The sequence below is a fragment of the Balaenoptera physalus genome (assembly GCF_965194825.1).
Source record: "Balaenoptera physalus genome assembly, chromosome: 9".
Classification (NCBI taxonomy): Eukaryota; Metazoa; Chordata; class Mammalia; order Artiodactyla; family Balaenopteridae; genus Balaenoptera; species Balaenoptera physalus.
This window is the reverse complement of record NC_138888.1, coordinates 53,354,700-53,373,430: the sequence shown is the minus strand read 5'-3', so window position 1 is coordinate 53,373,430 and position 18,731 is coordinate 53,354,700. Positions and strand designations below refer to the sequence as shown.

At 35.5% G+C, this 18,731-nt stretch overlaps 1 protein-coding gene across 7 annotated transcripts in view; it reads right to left on the bottom strand.

Moving 5' to 3' along the window:
- Positions 1–18,731, bottom strand: part of ATG5 (autophagy related 5) — a 121,814-nt gene that overhangs the window by 14,992 nt on the left and 88,091 nt on the right. For all 7 annotated transcript variants that reach the window (XR_014267530.1, XM_082475456.1, XM_082475452.1 and 4 more), the window contains one exon: positions 3,130–3,247. Coding sequence is in view for 6 of the 7 variants with exons in the window: in XM_082475452.1 (XP_082331578.1) it covers positions 3,130–3,247 (118 nt within the window). In the remaining variant the exon portion in view is untranslated. The remainder of the gene's footprint in view (positions 1–3,129; positions 3,248–18,731) is intronic.

The window sequence follows — 18,731 nt, the reverse complement described above, 5'->3', positions numbered from 1 at the left end:
TAAGACATTTCATCAGATATATCCATGAGTAACAATAAGCACATGAAAACACTCAACATCATCAGTCATTAGGGAAATTTTAAAAAACCAACATGAGATACCACTACACAACACTAGGATGGCTATAATAAGACAAAAACCATATACATTGATAAAGATGTGAAGAACCTGGAATCCCCATTCATTGCTGGTAGAACTGTAAAATGGTGCAGCCACTTTGGAAAAGTTTAGTAGCTTCTTAAAAAATTAAATATAAACTTACCATACAACCCAGCCATTCCACTCCTAGGAATCTACCCAAGAAAAATGAAAACATATGTCCTGTATGTGGATGTTCAGAGCAGCATCATTCATAAAAGTGAAAAGGTGGAAACAACCCAAATGCCCATCAATTGGTGAATAAACAAAATGTGATACATACACCCAATGGAATACTACTCAGTAATAAAAAGGAACAAACTACTAATTTATACTACAATATGAATGAAACCCAAAAACATTATGCTAAGTGAAAAAAATCAGTTGCAATTTTGTATAATTCCCTTTATGTGAAATATCCAAAAGAGGTAAATTACAGAGACAGAAAGCAGACCAGTAGTTGTCTATAATTGGCAGCAAGAGCAGAAATTAGCTACAAACAAGCACGTGGGAAGTTTGAGGTGATGGAAATATTCCAAAACTAGATTGTGGCAATGGCTGCACAACTCTATAAATTTAATAAAAATAAAAATCACTGAATGGCAAAAAAAATTAGTTAACACAAACTCTTACTGAAAATGAAAACTATGTAGCAATAAAGAAGATTAGGATTATAAGATAGTATTATCCTATTATTAGAGATGAGGATGTGTATGACAGTATCAAAAACCTTGACTAGTATAGTACAGTGGTGACAAATGACACAGTAAATATAGTTTACTATGTTTAGTAAACTATAAGGTTATTATAAGAGGTTATAACTAAGAGGTTATTTAGTAACCTCTTAAACCAATGAAACTTGCTCAATTTTCATAATTTTGAGTAGTGGTCAATGATCTTTTTTATCGATCCCTTCTGGAACTGGTTCTGATGGTATTTCAGATGCCCCTCTTCTCCCCTCCTTTTGAGCCTTTGTGTATTTTCAAAGTGCTAGATATACATAGGAATGCCAGGAAAGGCAAGCATATTTAATTAAGAAAAATAGTTATATTCACAGGCCAAACAGCACACATTTTGAGTTCCATATTCTTTGTTTAGTCTTTTAGGCTAGAATATCAACATTCCTCTCAATCCTACTATTTCTAATTCTACTTAATAGGCAAACCATTTCCATAGATACTATATGATTCTTGAACTGTGTGATATAGTTACAAGTCATATAAATAATACTGCCATTACCACAACTTAGGATATATTAATAAGAAACACAGGCATTATCTACTGAAGTATTACCTTTGCATTTACTAATGCCTTACCTCTTCCCATAAAGGATTTAAAGTGGCAAGTTTTAAATGTTTTTCTATATGATAAATCCAAGTCTAGGCAATATATTAACAAATACAGCAATATGCCACTGAAATTTCCCCTACAGCTTAGTGTAACCAATAATAAGACAAGTCATTCAGTAACAGGGTGATGGTCAAATTATGGTACATTGATATAAAGGACCATAGTGCTGGTACTTAAAAACATAGCTTTAAAGAATTTTTAATGACTATCATGTTATGTTAGGTGAAAAAAGCAGCAGGACATATAATTTTTTTTTTTAAATACATTTATTTATTTATTTATTTATTTTTGGCTGTGTTGGGTCTTCGTTTCTGTGCGAGGGCTTTCTCTAGTTGCTGCGAGCGGGGGCCACTCTTCATCGCGGTGTGCGGGCCTCTCACTGTCACGGCCTCTCTTGTTGCGGAGCACAGGCTCCAGATGTGCAAGCTCAGTAGTTGTGGCACACGGGCTTAGCTGCTCCGCGGTATGTGGGATCTTCCCAGACCAGGGCTCGAACCCGTGTCCCCTGCATTGGCAGGCAGATTCTCAACCACTGCGCCACCAGGGAAGCCCAGGACATATAATTTTATACACCCACCCCCCCCCTCAAATATTCAAGTGTATATCTGCATGTGTGTGTTAATAGTGGCCTCTATGAGTTAGGGGTCTATAGCATTTCCCCCCTAGTTTTCTGCATTTTCCAAGTGTTCCTTATGTTGCAATTAAGCAAAGAGAACTGTGATTTTTATATTTTTCCTCTGCTTACAGGAAAACAATCTTAACCTAAGCTACAAAATGAGGACTACAAAACAGGACAAGTTCTTGACTGGACTTGTGAAATGTTAAAGCCTCAGAGAACAATGTTGAGTAAAACATTAAAGAGTAGCAAAAAATTCAAATAAAATACGCATCTATTATTCAATATTTTGAATTTTAAAATATCAACCAAAGGCAAGACCTTTTTTTTTTTTTTTTTTTTTTTTACTATCTCTTATTCCTTTAGAATGAAGAAACACAATGCAAGATTAAAAATAATGTTTACCAGGGCTTCCCCGGTGGCGCGGTGGTTGAGAATCTGCCTGCCAATGCAGGGGACACGGGTTCAAGCCCTGGTCTGGGAAGATCCCACATGCCGCGGAGCAACTAGGTCCGTGAGCCACAATTACTGAGCCTGCACGTCTGGAGCCTGTGCCCCACAACAAGAGAGGCCGTGACAGTGAAAAGCCCGCTCACTGCGATGAAGAGTGGCCCCCGCTTGCCACAACTAGAGAAAGCCCTCACGTAGAAACGAAGACCCAACACAGCCAGAAAATAAAATAAAATAAATAAAAATAGCATTCAAAAAAAATAATAATAATAATGTTTACCAGAACTGAATTCACAAATGAAAGACGCAAGGCCCCAGAAATATAAGACAGTAATTTAAAAAGTATATTTTAGTTTGCTAAAGGAAGTGAAATTCTTATTCTCTTAGTGTCAATAATTTATAAAATAGTAAGTTAAATATTAAGTGCTTCTATTTCAAAAGATTTTTCCTTACAAGATAATGAAAATATCTTCCTGAAGTAACTAATAAATGTTATTTATAAATATAGAATGCTTATGTTACTTCAGTAACAAAGAGAAATGAAAGAAATGTTTTAATGTTGCTGATTATATTACCTTCAGGAGCAACTGCAGAAGGACAGACTTCTTTGAGGAGATCTCCTAGTGTATGCAATTGTCCATCTGTAGCCACAGGACGAAAAAGCTTCTGAATGAAAGGCCGTTCAGTTGTTGTCTATTTGAAAAATGAAAAAAGATTTCAAACAATTAAGTCTCTGTTGCTGCCAATTATGAACTAATAGATCAGAAATTTAAAGCTGGCATTAGATGTCTTCTGATATAGTGTAATCAGAAGCATATAACATCAGAAATGTGGTATTATGGCCCAAAATGCTTAACACAAACTCAAGTAAATCTAATCACAGGAAGCAATAAAACAAATTCAGAACGTGCAGCATTCTAAACACAGCTGGCCTGAACACTTCAAAAAAGTCAAAGGCATTAAAAAAATAAAAACAATACAAAAAGATTAAAAGAGACTGACAAGATATAACAACTAAATACAAAACACGAAGTCTGACTGAATACTGGATTGGAGAAAGAAATTTAAAAAGATCAGCTATAGGGCTTCCCTGGTGGCGCAGTGGTTGAGAATCCGCCTGCCAATGCAGGGGACACGGGTTCGAGCCCTGGTCTGGGAGGATCCCACATGCCGCGGAGCAACTACTGAGCCCGTGAGCCACAACTACTGAGCCTGCGCGTCTGGAGCCTGTGCTCCGCAATGGGAGAGGCCACGACAGTGAGAGGCCCGCGCACCACGATGAAGAGTGGCCCCTACTTGCCACAACTGGAGAAAGCCCTCGCACAGAAACGAAGCCCCAACACAGCCATAAATAAATAAAAAAAAAATAAATTTATATAAAAAAAAAGATCAGCTATAAAAGACATTTTTGGAATAAATGGGGAAATACGAAATGAACATTAGATAATATTATTAAATTAATGTCAAATTTCTTAGGTGTGATAATGTTTATAAGGACAATATCCTTATTGTTAAGATATTCATGATCCAATATTTAGGAGTAAGGTACCATGATGTCTGAAACCTACAGTCCAATGGTTGGGGGAGGGGAGTGAGAAAGAGTATGTGTGTAGAAAGAGACAGCAAATGTGAAAAAATGTTAATTACTGGTGAATCCAGGTGAAGGGTATTATATGGTCTTAGTTGTTTTATTATTTTTTCTTTTCTATAGGTTCAACAAATTTCAAAATAGTAGATGTATTTCCTCTGACAATTGTTATTAGCACTATGTCATAATTTATTGCTAATAATTTCAACGTCTTACCCATTCAAAAAATTAGGTTTAATTTTCTCAAACTCCCTCTCTAGAAGCACGACAACAGTGATGAAGCCTCCCCATGACAGACTGCAGAGGCTCTGGAATCAGCCAATCTATGAATAAATAGCACTGTCGTTTATGAGTTCTATGATCTTGCACCCAGTTTCTTTGGAAATTTGGGACATTCCATACCTCTTAAGTTTATTCTGGGAATAGGAGAACTGCCAAGAACAGAATAAGTAAATGATAAGGAGAATAATACCCACCACAACTCTTAACTGCTATTTCATTTTAAGATGCTAAGTTTTTGTTTTAAGCTTCCTGGAATGAAAAATCATAAAAACCTACAGGAACAGAGTAATACGTTATATTTTATAAGAAAATGATTTCAAATACCTAGCCATTAGAGACAAGTTTTTGGTTTGTTTGTTTGTTTTTTAATTAATTAATTTATTTAGGATGCACCGGGTCTTAGTTGCGGCATGTGGGATCTTCGTTGCGGCATGTTTAGTTGCAGCATGCGGTATCATTAGTTGTGGCATGCATGTGGGATCTAGTTTCCCAACTAGGCATATAACCTGGGCCCCCTGCATTGGGAGCGCAGAGTTTTACCCCCTGGACCACCAGGGAAGTCCCTGTTTGTTTGTTTGTTTTTAAATCACAGAGGTATATCTCAACTTCTTCAAGACAACTTTTACCAGACTTGGTAAAAAAATCATCTGATTTTAAGTGCAGACATAAACTACGATGTAAGAAAAGCTAGATGTGGTGCAAGCATGTGAGTACCTCTCCTGGCTTTACACTGTGTGTTCAGTGAATACATAATAAATGTTAAAAACAGCGTTACAATAATACAGTTGAGCATATATGGAAAGTATGAAAAAAACTAAAATTTTAATAAATATGCACTTAATATAATGCAATTCACTTCACTAATTGAACTCTTCATTTTTTAAAAGTATGATTGAACAGGGAACTCTACTCAATACTCTGTAATGGCCTATACGGGAACAGAATCTAAACAAGAGTGGATATATGTATTTGTGTAACAGATTCACTTTGCTGTACACCTGAAACTAACACAACATTGTAAATCAATTATACACCAATAAAAATTTTTTTTAAAAAGTGTGATTCATATCCTTCAATTTAGGAAGCTCATACTTTTCCCACAGGTGAAACTGAGAATGATATCATGCACAATCAAGGATTAACTATGTTAAGATAATAAAGGTTAGAAGAATTCAGAGAAAAAAGAAATGAATAGGGGACTGCAGTAATAATTTAAAATAGCCACCACCCACTTAGGGCTTTCTATCTTCCAGGCAATGAAGAGGCTTTTAAGACTTTTTAGCAAAGGAAGTGACGTGATGAAAGAGGCTTTTTCTGAAGGCTAATGGAAAGCAGCTCTGTGTACAATGACTTGGTGAAGAGGTAACATCAGGATGATCGGTGAGAGGCTGTCTGAGTAATGCAAGCCTATGTGATGACAACTAGGACCCGGTCAGTAGAAAAGGAGGGGCAGGACTGTACCCCCAATTTAAAAAAAGTTTAAATGTATCATCCATGCTCTGATCTGAAAATACTAAGGTTTTCAGCAAAGCCAAATAAATCTTTTCAAGATTCATTCGCCCCTACTTAGCGACAGAACTATGAGGTGGCTTAGCTATAATAATATAATATATATTATAATAATTTGAAAAAATATGCTAAACAGGAAAGGCCGAGTAGTCTTAGCTACATATTAAAAAACAGAAATTCTCCTCTATTCCCATTCCTAGAAAAAATGGCCTGTAATTTCTCTGTACTTCTCTTTTTTCAACTCTCCCAAAGTAGAGCAGTTATAATAAAGGTATAACTTCAACAACCTTTATAATGCTATTTGTTTGGGGGGAGGGGGAAAGCCCCAGTACTATTAACACATATTCTAAGTAAATTCTGTAGAATCGTAGCCAAGAAAACTCTCATCAAAGTAAACTGCTGTTCTTCAAATAATAAAAACCTTTATTAAAATACCCCAATACAAAATCTAATAAACATTTTCTGTTTAACATTTATTCGAGTGCCTTTAAAAACTTACATTCTCGGGCTTCCCTGGTGGCGCAGTGGTTAAGACCCGCCTGCCAATGCACGGGACACGGGTTTGATCCCTGGTCCGGGAAGATCCCACATGCCGCGGAGCAACTAAGCCCGTGAGCCACAACTACTGAAGCCCGTGCACCTAGAGCCTGTGCTCCGCAACAAGAGAGGCCACCGCAATGAGAAGCCCGCACACCGCAACGAAGAGTAGCCCCCGCTCGCCACAACGAGAGAAAGCCTGCAAGTAGCAGCGAAGACCCAACGCAGCCAAAAAAAAAAATTAATTAATTAATTAATTAATTTTAAAAAAAATCATATTAAAAAAAAACTTATATTCTCATTCTTAAAAATTTAGTATGTTAGAAAAGAGCCATTAAGTGTCTGAGTAAGTTACACCAAAGATTATGAAAAGTACTCAATTTTGAGAGTTACTTATCCTTAAAACAAAAGCCCTCCACAGACAGATCAGGAATTCAACTACTGTACAGAGGTTCTGAAGGGCAGTGGGAATGAAGGGTAAATCCATGTAAATTTCTTAACAGATCTCATTAAACCTAAGTTGGAGTTAAGCAGAGAAGACTAAATTATGTTAGGAAGTATTTAAAAGCTATTTTCCTTTTGAATATAGCAAGAATTTTAAAAATACAAAAACTCCACGAACATGAATTCTTTAAACTTTGATTTAGTATACATAAAACCAGATAATGCTAACAATATCCATGGTAATCTGAACCTCAGCCTGATCGATAAGAAAGCCACTGTAATAGAACTACACCACAACGTTTAATCTAGCCATATATTTGTAAATATGCAAACTATTTCAGGGACTTTCACGAAACAGAATTACTTTCTCATGAGAAATAATATGACTTGGTAAAGTCATATTTGAAACTGCCCTTGCTAGTTTTTAAACTAAATATGTTAGTCATTTCTTAAACACATCAAATGTATATAAAACTGGGATGCTACTGGCTGGCTGTGCCCCAGCCCTTCTTTACTCAGGCGCCCTCATCACGGTAACAATAACTTTTTCCTGTATGGAAAAGTTATGCTGTTGATTCACCTTGGAGATATACTGAACAGAAGCAGAGGAACTAAATTTGTAAAAATTTTCAGTTAAATTTGTAAGATTTTACTGAATCAAGTTTGCACACATATGCATGAGTATAAATGGAGGTCATATCTACACTGCAGAGTTTCTGAGATAAAATATATACACACTACAATCATGGTACACACAACCACCTAAATACACACTAAAACACACGCTACCACCGCAACACTACCACCACCACGATCAACAGTTTTAGAGCACTGTAATGAATATTTTAACTTAATACTGTCCCAATTTAGCAGACTCAAATTTTATTTCTTTTTAGTTTTAATCTACTTTCTCTAAGTTCACTTGTCTAGATGCTAAAAGGTCCAGAATCATGAAATTCAGCTTATGTTGTAATTTTTTTTATGGCAAGGTAAAAAAAGCAAAGTCACTTTAGGACTAGATTCAAAACTAGTCTAGAACTTAACACCAAAAAGCAAGATCCATAAAAGGAAATATTGATAAACTGGACCCTTATCAAAATAAAAAAAACTTTTGCTCTAGAAAAGATTCTGTGAAGAAGATGAAAAGACAAGACTGAAAGAAAATATCTGCAAGACTACATATCCAACAAAGGTCTTGTATCCAGAATATATAAAGAACTCTAAAAATCCAACAGTAAAAAACACAAAGAATTCAATTAGAAAATAAGCAAAAGACACCAACAGACATTTCACCAAAGAGGATATACATATGGCAAATAAGCACGTGAAAAGATGTTTGAGGGCTTCCCTGGTGGCGCAGTGGTTAAGAATCCGCCTGCCAATGCAGGGGACGTGAGTTCGAGCCCTGGCCCGGGAAGATCCCACATGCCAAGGAGCAACTAAGCCCGTGCGCCACAACTACTGAGCCTGCGCTCTAGAGCCTGTGAGCCACAACTACTGAGCCCGCATGCCACAACTACTGAAGCCTGCATGCCTAGAGCCCATGCTCCACCACAAGAGAATCCACCACAATGAGAAGCCTGCACACCACAATGAAGAGTAGCCCCCGCTTGCCGCAACTAGAGAAAGCCCATGCTTTCGAAGACCCAACGAAGACCCAACTCAGCCAAAAATAAATAAATTAATTAAATTAATTAATTAATTAATAATTTAAAAAAGATGTTTGACACGTCATTAGCCACTAAGGAAATGCAAATTAAAACCACAATACAACATCACTACACACCTACCCGCATGTCTAAAATAAAAAATGGTAATAATACCAAATGCTGGTGAGCATGTGGAGAAACGAGATCTCTCGTACTATTGCTAGTACAAATGTAAAATGGTTCAGCTCTTATGGAAAAGGGTAAGGTAGTTTCTTACAAAACTAAACATACATTTACCATATGACCCAGCAACTGTACTCTTGAGTACTCCCAGAGAAGCGCAAACTTATGTTCTCAAAAAAATTGTACACAAGTGTTCATAGTAAAAACAATCCCAATGTCTTTCAACAGGTGAATGGTTAAATGGTGGTATATCTATACCACAGAATACTACTCAGTAATAATAATGTAAAAACCTATTAATACATGCAACAAATTGTATGGAGTGCAAGGGAATTACACTATGTGTAAAAAATCCAATCTCAAAAGCTTATGTACTGTATGATTATACTTACGTAACATTAGTAAAATGATAAAATTTTAGAAATGGGGAACAAATTAGTAGTTGCCAGATGTCAGGGAAAGGTGAAAGTGAGGTTGGAGGCTGAGCTATAAAAGGGTAGCCTTTGTGTTGGAACAAAACTAATGAAATATGAATAAAGTTTGTGGATTGTATCAACGTCACTTTTCCTGGCTATAATATTTTACTATAGTTATAGAAGATGTCACCAGTGGGGGGGAACTGGGTGAAGAGTATGTATAGAGATGTTTCTGTATCATTTGTTACAACTCCATGTGAAGATTATACATGTTAATTTATGAAAAGCATTTAGAAGAATGCCTAGTGCACATTAATTGCTCAGTAAGTGCTGTTACTGTTCTTATTAAGCACGACTTGACAGTCAAAAGAAATTTATTAAACACTAACATGTATTTTATATTGAGTTGTAATATAAAATATGGATGATAAGAAGATATACTAATCTTGTCATCACACTGTTACTACATAGCATTAGGGCTGATTTTGTCGTTTTGGTAATATATATTGTATCAATATAATGGGTTAGAAATGTTAATTTGTTGAAAATGACAAATTACAGCTGGACACATTTGGTTCACAGACCAAGCAGTTAGTGACCTTAAAGAGGAAAGAGTCATATCCAATAGGAAAAGGAGATTCTATTCACTGAAACAAAGAGATTAAAAGTTATGAAAGAGAAAAACATAAAAATTCAGAAAGGATGCAACCTAAAAGATGCCCAGTAGATGCATGATGATTCACTTGTTTATGAAACTTACAAATGCCCTTAATTAAAAGGCTGGGGGGGGGGTCTCCTACTGATACAGCAGGCAGTACCTCATGATGACAAGGGACCCCGTTTGTTAGAACTGCTTGGATAGAATCATCCCAGTAATAGTACCCAGGTTCAGGATCTCTGATCTGACTCGCTGTAAACTGAATCCATAATATTTGGTCCCGTGAGCCTTAGACTGGTATTCTAAGCCCTTGGTTGGGCTGAAGAAATAAATATTATGTTGATACTTTATATATGTGGTATTTCTCCAGGTACAGCAACAAGTGTTTTTTGTTTGTTTGTTTGTTTTTTAATTTTATTTATTTATTTATTTATTTATGGCTGTGTTGGGTCTTCGTTTCTGTACGAGGGCCTTACCCAGTTGCGGCAAGCGGGGGCCACTCTTCATCGTGGTGCGCGGGCCTCTCACCATCGTGGCCTCTCCTGCTGCGGAGCACAGGCTCCAGACGCGCAGGCTCAGCAATTGTGGCTCACGGGCCCAGTCGCTCCGCGGCACGTGGGATCTCCCCAGACCAGGGCTCGAACCCGTGTCCCCTGCATTGGCAGGCAGACTCTCAACCACTGCGCCACCAGGGAAGCCCCCAGCAACAAGTTTTGATATCATCAGCTACTTTGTATGTTTTGCTTTTAAGTCCTATGAAAGAGTCAGGATAATTGGTTTACTATATTTGTAAATAAAATTTGATTTACAAGACTTGCTTAAGTATATCAAAGGAGTTCACTTGTTAGGTTTTTAGATTTTTTTTAAAAAATCAGCTATACTGAACTATAACTGGAATTAGCAATACCTACTTATTAATAGAGAATGTAATTAGATTTATTTCATTAACTATATAGATAGTGCTATGTGTTTTAGAAGAATAAATATGGAAAAGGAATAAATTATAAAAATATCAAGAAGTGAAAAAAATTGCTCTGATTTTTATGCAAACCTACTATATTTATAACTAGCATAAATTGAACTGAAAGACATTGGAAACACTAGATTTTATAAGTCCAATAAAACACATATAACTGTAAAGTTACTTCCAATATTAAAAACTCCACCAACTAGGGCCATCAAAATCAGTGCATTTTCACTTGACACAATTTTAAAATAACTAAATTTACTACATTTTAAAAGCTTTACATAATAAGTAGTGAAGCCTTCATTATTGCCAAAATGGTGACATGATGAACACCAATAAAACTTTCTTTATATCCGTAGAAAAAAACCACAATATAATACTTTACTTTTGAGAATCATGTGGCCACTGATATTCCATTAATCCTTGTAATGTGACAGGCATTACAAGGATATAAAGATAAATAAATTGCAACAAAGAATATTACATTTATTTCCTGTCAATGTTTTTTTAAAAAAAGGATTTGAGATTGCTTATAGCAAAAGCACGCATATAATAACAACAAAAACTATTAACACATTTTTGTCTTGGATAGAATGATCCCATCTCTTATATGCAGAATCCAAAAAATAAAAACAACAAACCAACAAACCAAGCTCACTGATCCAGAGAACAGATCAGTGGTTGCCAGAGGCGGGGAGTATGGGGGTGGGAGAATTGGGTGAACTGTTTTTGTTTTTAGTTTACAGAAATTGAATGAGGGAAAAAAGGACTAATCCTGCTACAGTCTATAACATAAATTAAAATTGGAAGAGATTGGAGAATTGGGGAGTCTCTTTGGTTTGCTTGAGAAATAATGAGGATAAGAACTTGTGTGGTGGCAAAGAAAATGGAGAGAGTGGATATAAGGGATGTGGATAGATTGTGTGATCTGAAAATAGATTTGTTTCCTTAATTCATTCGTTTATTCTTACTTTAATTCACCTCTTTTACTGTGTCAGACAGTTGTTAAAGGTATTCAGCAGAAAATGAGCAGGGTTACTCCCCTCACAAAGCTCTCTGACCAGCCCTGAGTAGCTCTCCTTTAATCCAGTAACTCAAAAATTAGTCCCACCCCCTAAGAGTGCTCACAGCCTCCATCCAGAAACATTCCCTCCACATCCTTTCAAATTCTGCTTCCTAGCCTGTTCCCAAATCTCCCAGTTTCTGATCACATCTTCTTTTCCTGACTATGATTCCACTTCACCCCATTGGCAGCTCTCATCTCTGGCTTCTTAGATGCACTTCCTACTTCCTATTTTTAGAGAGTTAGGCTGATTTCATGTGCTTTGGGTAAATTCTTGCCTAGTCCAGTGAAGCCCTGTGGTCTTGGCAAGTAGGCACAGTCCTCATGGCTGTCTCCCCACCGGCCCCCAAACAGCCCAGACCCAGACAGTCAAGAGTCCAGCCACAACACAACACAACACAACAAAACAAACAAACAAAAAGAATTATCCCAGTAGTAGTACCCACGTCCAGGATCTCTAACAACCAGAGGGCAGGGGTAAATATATCAGAAATCTTCATTCATTAAACATTTGTTGAGCACTTATGAAGGTATCACTTGTGCTAGTAGATACAAAGACGAACAATGCACACATAAACGAATAATTGTAACAGTGTTAAGTGATAACAGAAATATGTACAAAGTGCTATGAGAAAATTTAAAAGCCCAAGGATAAACTTTTTAACTCTGGACTTTTTGGCAGCTAGAGCAAAAACAAAAGTAAAAAACAAACAAACAAACATCAAACAAAAAACTGGTTACATAATTTCATTTTATAAGTGTGCAAGATATACCAGTAGGTTCAAAGTAAAGTATGCTAAGTGTGGTAGAATGTAATGTATTAAATAAAATTGTAGGGAGTTTCCAAAGAAGATGAAAACAAAGGAGAGAATATAGGTCTTCCAGTTTCCAACTTGAAATGGAGAATTTTTTTTAAAAACAGAGAAAGAGACAAGGCTATTTCAGGCAGAGTACAGCACCAATCCTTCCCTTTCATATGCCCCTCCCCACTAAAATATTCAGAGGCAGATGGAATATAACAGTACCTGTGAGAAATTAGTGGATAAGGGGAGCAAAGTGGCCTACAGATTTAGCACATAAAGCGTGGAATGTCAAATGCACTGAATTACCAAGGGCTTGGTTGGGATCCCAACTCACAACACAACTGACTAGGTACCTAAGGCAAATTACATCAATCTTTGGGGGTCTGTTTCTAAATTTGAAAAATGGGAATAATATATATTTTTGAATGACTGTTGTAACAATTAAATAAGATGAGATACACAAAACACCTAGTGCAACAGGTGTTTTAACAATGATTAATTCCTTTCATTTCTCCCTTTAAAACCACGGTTAAATCTGGACCAAAGAAAGGTAACACTATCTAGTCTTTACAGAACCAAAAACAGAGAGAATAAAAAATAATTGGTATTCAACCATGAGTTGTTCCCTTTGAAGTCTTGTTCATTAGAATAAATATGTGGCACAAAGAAAAAGAAAATAGGGGTTTACAGAGGATATGCTGACAGACTTTACCAACAATGACACATGATATGTGCTTCAAACTGTCACATGCATATCTGGCCTTAGATATATTCATGCATGTCAAATTTTGCATCACATGCTTTTCAAAAGAAGCCTCATGTTAAAATTAGCTTAAGAATATACACAATTACAATACCTCATTAAGTAAAAAGAACAGGCCATTTTCAAATGAATGCTTTTAGACCTTTACAGTAAACAGTCCTTCTGGTGGTGGGAAGTAGGGGGACAGGGAGGACAGCGGGAGGGGGGAGTCTGTGCCACTTAATCAGACTACTTTTATCCTTTATGTAGGGAAATGGGAGACTTGAAAATAAGCACTTTCTGTAGTTATGCTACCAGAGTCTGAAGTCCACTTTTAATATTCCCGACAACTCTGAAAAATAATAATTAACATTTGAAAAGCTGTCATTATTATAGTCAGGGACACTTAATCCTCAAAGCAGCAGTGTCTTAATTGAGACTATGATTAAATGAAAGCACCCATCAGAATTATATCCACACATCTGGTTTGAAGTTTATGTTTTGTCTTATTTAAATTGTTATATTTATTATATTTCTGCCTAGACAATACCAAATATATTTTGCCGCATAAATAATTAAAGGCAAATTTTCTTCAAATACAGGCAACAGTTTGTGTCGTCCTCATATCCTTTCACTGAATAAAATGTGTTACAGGGAAGTACCATATCCCTCTTACTCAAGATTGAGATCAATTTGATGCTGTTTATGAGCTAATTTATAAAACAAGTTATATGGCTTTAAAGTGTTTTATTTGAAATTATTAGTAGAGTGGCCAACTGAGAAGCTTCCTATAAAAGTGCTAGGATTGATGTGTTTAAGTAATAATTATCTTAATTCTACTAAGGTTTCTCTGGAAAGATTTCAAAACCATACCTGGGGAATCATAGTTTAAATTTCATTATCTATAAGAGCTTTAAAATATCTTTTCTAATTTTACCTAAAAGCCAAACTAAAAGGTAGGCTACTACAAGAGTAATGTAATTAATAAACTGTTTTTGACTAAAGAATCAAAGGATACTTTTATATACAGATTATTTCTATCTTTACGGTATAATTACATAAAATAACTATGCAGCACTTTTAATTTGTACAAATATAGAAATCCAAGTAGCAAGAAGAAACATCTGGGTAAAAGAGGTTGTGTTGACCTCAGAATTAAAATTCTGTTCTCTTGATGTCCAGTCAAGTGTCTTATCCACTAGAAAAGTGTTTCTAAACTTGGGCCAGGAGCTAGTGAAGCTCTACAAGATCCTCAGTCCTCTCAGCAAGGTCTGTAGGTTTTACAGTGGATGCTAAATAAAGTTTATAATATGGGAATGTTGATATTTTTGTTTCTGATACAAATAATTTAAAAAAATTATCCTACTGAAGTATCATCAAAAGCAGATTTCATAAATTCTTGTGAATTTTTTACAAGTAGCAAATAAAAACTAGTGATAAATATTTTACAGATCTCACTGTTGAAAGTAATCTGCTGATTAAGAAATTCAAAAAACATAGCCCGTGACTACTCTAAAAAACATACGAAGAAAAACAATGTAGTAAAACTATAAAACTCTTGAAAGAAAACATAGAAGGAAATCTTTATGGCTTCGGATTTGGCAAGGCAACCTGAAAGCACAAGCAACCAAAGAAAAAATAAGCTGAATTTAATCAAAATTAAAAATCTCTGTATTTCAAAGGACACTATTAAGAAAATGAAAATAAAATCTACGGTATGGGAGAAAATATATGCAAATCATATATCTGATAAGGAATTAGTGCCTAGAAGATATAAAGAGCTCTTATAATTCAGTAATAAAAAGACAACCCAACTAAAAAAGAATAAAGGTTTTGAAGATATTTCTCCTAAGATAACATACAAATGACCACTAAACATATGAAAAGATGTTTAACATCATTAGTAATTAGGGAAGTGAAAACTGAGACCAAAATGATATACCCCTTCATACCCACTAAGATGGCTATAATTAAAATGATAGAAAATAACAAGTGCTGGCAAGGATGTAGACAAATTGGAACCCTCGTACTCAGCTAGCAAAATGTAAAATGGTGCACGTGCTTTGGAAAACAGTCTGGCAGTTCCTCAAAAGATTAAACATAGAATTATCACATAACCCAGCAATTCCACTCTTAAGTATCTACCCAAGAGAACTGAAAGTATATGTCCACACAAAAACTAGTACATTATTGTCTACAGAAACGTTTATCCATAATAGCCAAAATGTAGAAACAATCCAAATAACCATCAATTGGTGAATAGATAAACAAGATGTGATATCTCCAAACAGTGGAATATTACTTGGCCATAAAAAGGAATGTACTGAAACATGCTACAACATTGATGAACCATGGAAATATAATGAAAGCGAAAGAAGCCAGACACAAAAGGCCATATACTTTAAGATTCCATTTACACAAAATGTTCAGAATAGGCAAATCCATAGAGAGACAGAGAGAGAAAGTAGATTAGTGGTTGCCATGAACTGGAGGTGAGGGGGAATTTGTCATGGGCTGGAAGGAAGGAAGGAAGAATGAGTGACTGCTAATCAGGTATGGGGTCTTTTGGGGGTGATAAAAGTGTTCTGAAATTACATAACAGTGATGGTTGCACCAACTTTGTGAATATGCTTAAAAAATCAATGAACAGTACACTTTAAAAGGGTGAACTTTAGGACTTCCCTGGCAGCCCAGTGGTTAAGACTGCACTTCTGCTGCAGGGGGCCTGGGTTTGATCCCTGGTTGGGGAACTAAGATTCCGCATGCCATGCGGCACAGCCAAAAGAAAAAAAAAGGGTGAACTTTATGATATCAAAGTTATACTTTAATAAAGTTATTATTAAAAAGAAAACATAATTTAAAAAGTCCTCAAATGGGTGGGCAGTGGGGGGGAGTCCTTCTGGGGTGATAATTCAGATTCATCATAGTTTCATTTACAACTATTCATCAAACCATGTTTGTTTCATGAGTTCTTAAAAAACAATAATTATACCACCCCCACAAATTTAAAAATTGTAAAGTCAAGAGTTTCCAAACAATAAGGATCAGAGAAATATCCCTGTCTTCATCAATTCAGAAAAATTATAAGTTTTTCTTTAAAAAGTTGTATAGCATCGTGATGATTTTAAAGTTGCCTGTGGGAATTTAAATAACTCTGCCTTAATTTGTTTAACTCATTTAAAATCATGTTCTGATGCTTAAAATGAAGCCCGAAAGTTTTGAAATTATAAAACCTAGTTTAAAGCGTGCGTGCGCGGCGGGGGGGCTTACTAAAATGAATTCAGAATTTAATAATAAAGGGTTATATAAAACAGAATTAATCTATCTTACCAAATAGCGTGTCTGGATCATAAAAAATGTCCTTATTGATCAACTGTTGCCCAGCTTGTAGACTCATTACGTCTATTATTTCTGAGCTTTCCCAGAACCCACTCCACCAGTCAGGGTAGGAGAGGAACTCCTCGTCTACCTACTTCCTTCCTACTAGCTTGGAACCTCTGATTCCAGCCCACACTGCTGAGACCCGAATGGAGAGGCGGGACTCTGCAATAAGAGGGGCTCTTCCTCTCACAGATTCTTGACTTAGAATCTAGACTGGTAAAGGAACGATATTCTAAGTGCAGGTTAGGCTTTACAGTACCAATATCATAGTTGAATTTCATTACTAATTATGTAGCTTATCCTAGGAATTTTTTTTACTTATAATACAAGTCCTATCTCCTTTACAGATTCAAATTTTTGGAACACAATATATGAAGAAAGGACTGTCTACAGAATCCAAAGTAGGCTAATATATCCCATCAGAATTTTAGTTCAAGATAATTTTCCAATACCACCAATTCAGCAAGTCAGAATTGTAGGTTTCTTTCCACAATGGGAGTTATAAAATAGCATAAACATTTTGCTATTTAGTACACTGAAGTGGTGATATTTTAAATAAGGGTCTTAAGAGGACCATAGACAGCAAAGATTAATTCTTGTGTAACTTAAGTGACAGTCTATCCAGCTGAGAAAAGGAAGACTGTGGTGAGGCAGAAGAGAACAAACTGTGGCTAAAAGCTATTATCACAACACTTATGAATAGTTACCAGCTGAACTACAAAATGGGTGAAAGAGTGTGTATTTCAACTTAAAATATAGTTCTTTATTTAAGGAATTTTATTTATTGTTCCAAAAGCAGATCATTATTCCCCAGAATTAATTACAATTAAAGGAAGCCTTCTTTACACAGAACATAAATTACTATATTATTTAATGTGGACATTGTTAAAACATTCTGAAGTAATAAATCTATTCAATTATATGTGATATGACTCAGGAAGGCATGGAAGTAAAAAAGTTTTTAAAACGATAATGTGTTAGAGGGAAGAGCAAATTTGTTAGTTCTACTCCATTAAGGATTCCTTAAGCAACGTAAAAACCAGAGTTCTAGTTATACTTTGATGTGCAGATCCTTTTGAAAGCTACTCTACTCTGTTTTATATGAAGCATCTGTAGCTAAAATGAACACCTAGTGAAGAGTACTACGAATGCTGCATTACACAAGCAGACGTCAGAACTGTCCCAAGCTGATTCTAAAGAACTACTTCAAACATGTATGCAGTCAGAAATTAGCTGTGGCTTACTTCTTAGAAGTAACAGATAATTACCCTCATCATGATGAAAAGGATTTTAAATGTAAGCTAATAGAGGTATTTTTCCTTTAGTAAAACTCCGCTTTTAAAAGTAAACTTCAAAACTTTAATTAAAATAGGAAATGCTTATTACATAGTAAAACTTCTCAGATTAGTGAGGCAGAGAAAAGGAGGGGCTCTGTAAAAGAAGAAGGTGGGACAGAAAGATGAAGAAAAAGAGAAATGGAGGAGGAAAAGAAAAGAAAGTAAGGAAAGACTAAAAGAACAGAAGTGCCGACTGAAATACATTATTTCTTTCAAATTTTAAACTAGCAGGAGAACTTCTTTCTTCTCATATACATGAAATAACCAACGTTTCTCTTATCTATGCTTTGAAATATCTAGACAAACAGAAATCCAATGTATTATGTATTCTTAACATTTTGAGTCTTTAGTTTTGAAGACATGTTATTTCTTAGTATGTTTATTTTCTACATTTGAAACGTAATATACATTTACACGAATGTTTTGAAGACAGATTTAATATGGTGTAAAATATGGTTAATGAAGTTCAATAATAAGTAACATATTAGTTTGACTTCTCAAAATTTTGTGCACATTAACTCAGCCACACATCTAATATACAAATCACTCATCAGTGAATTCAATAATCATTTGAAATCCTCAGCTTACTAATTCATACAATTTCACAATTGTATGAAT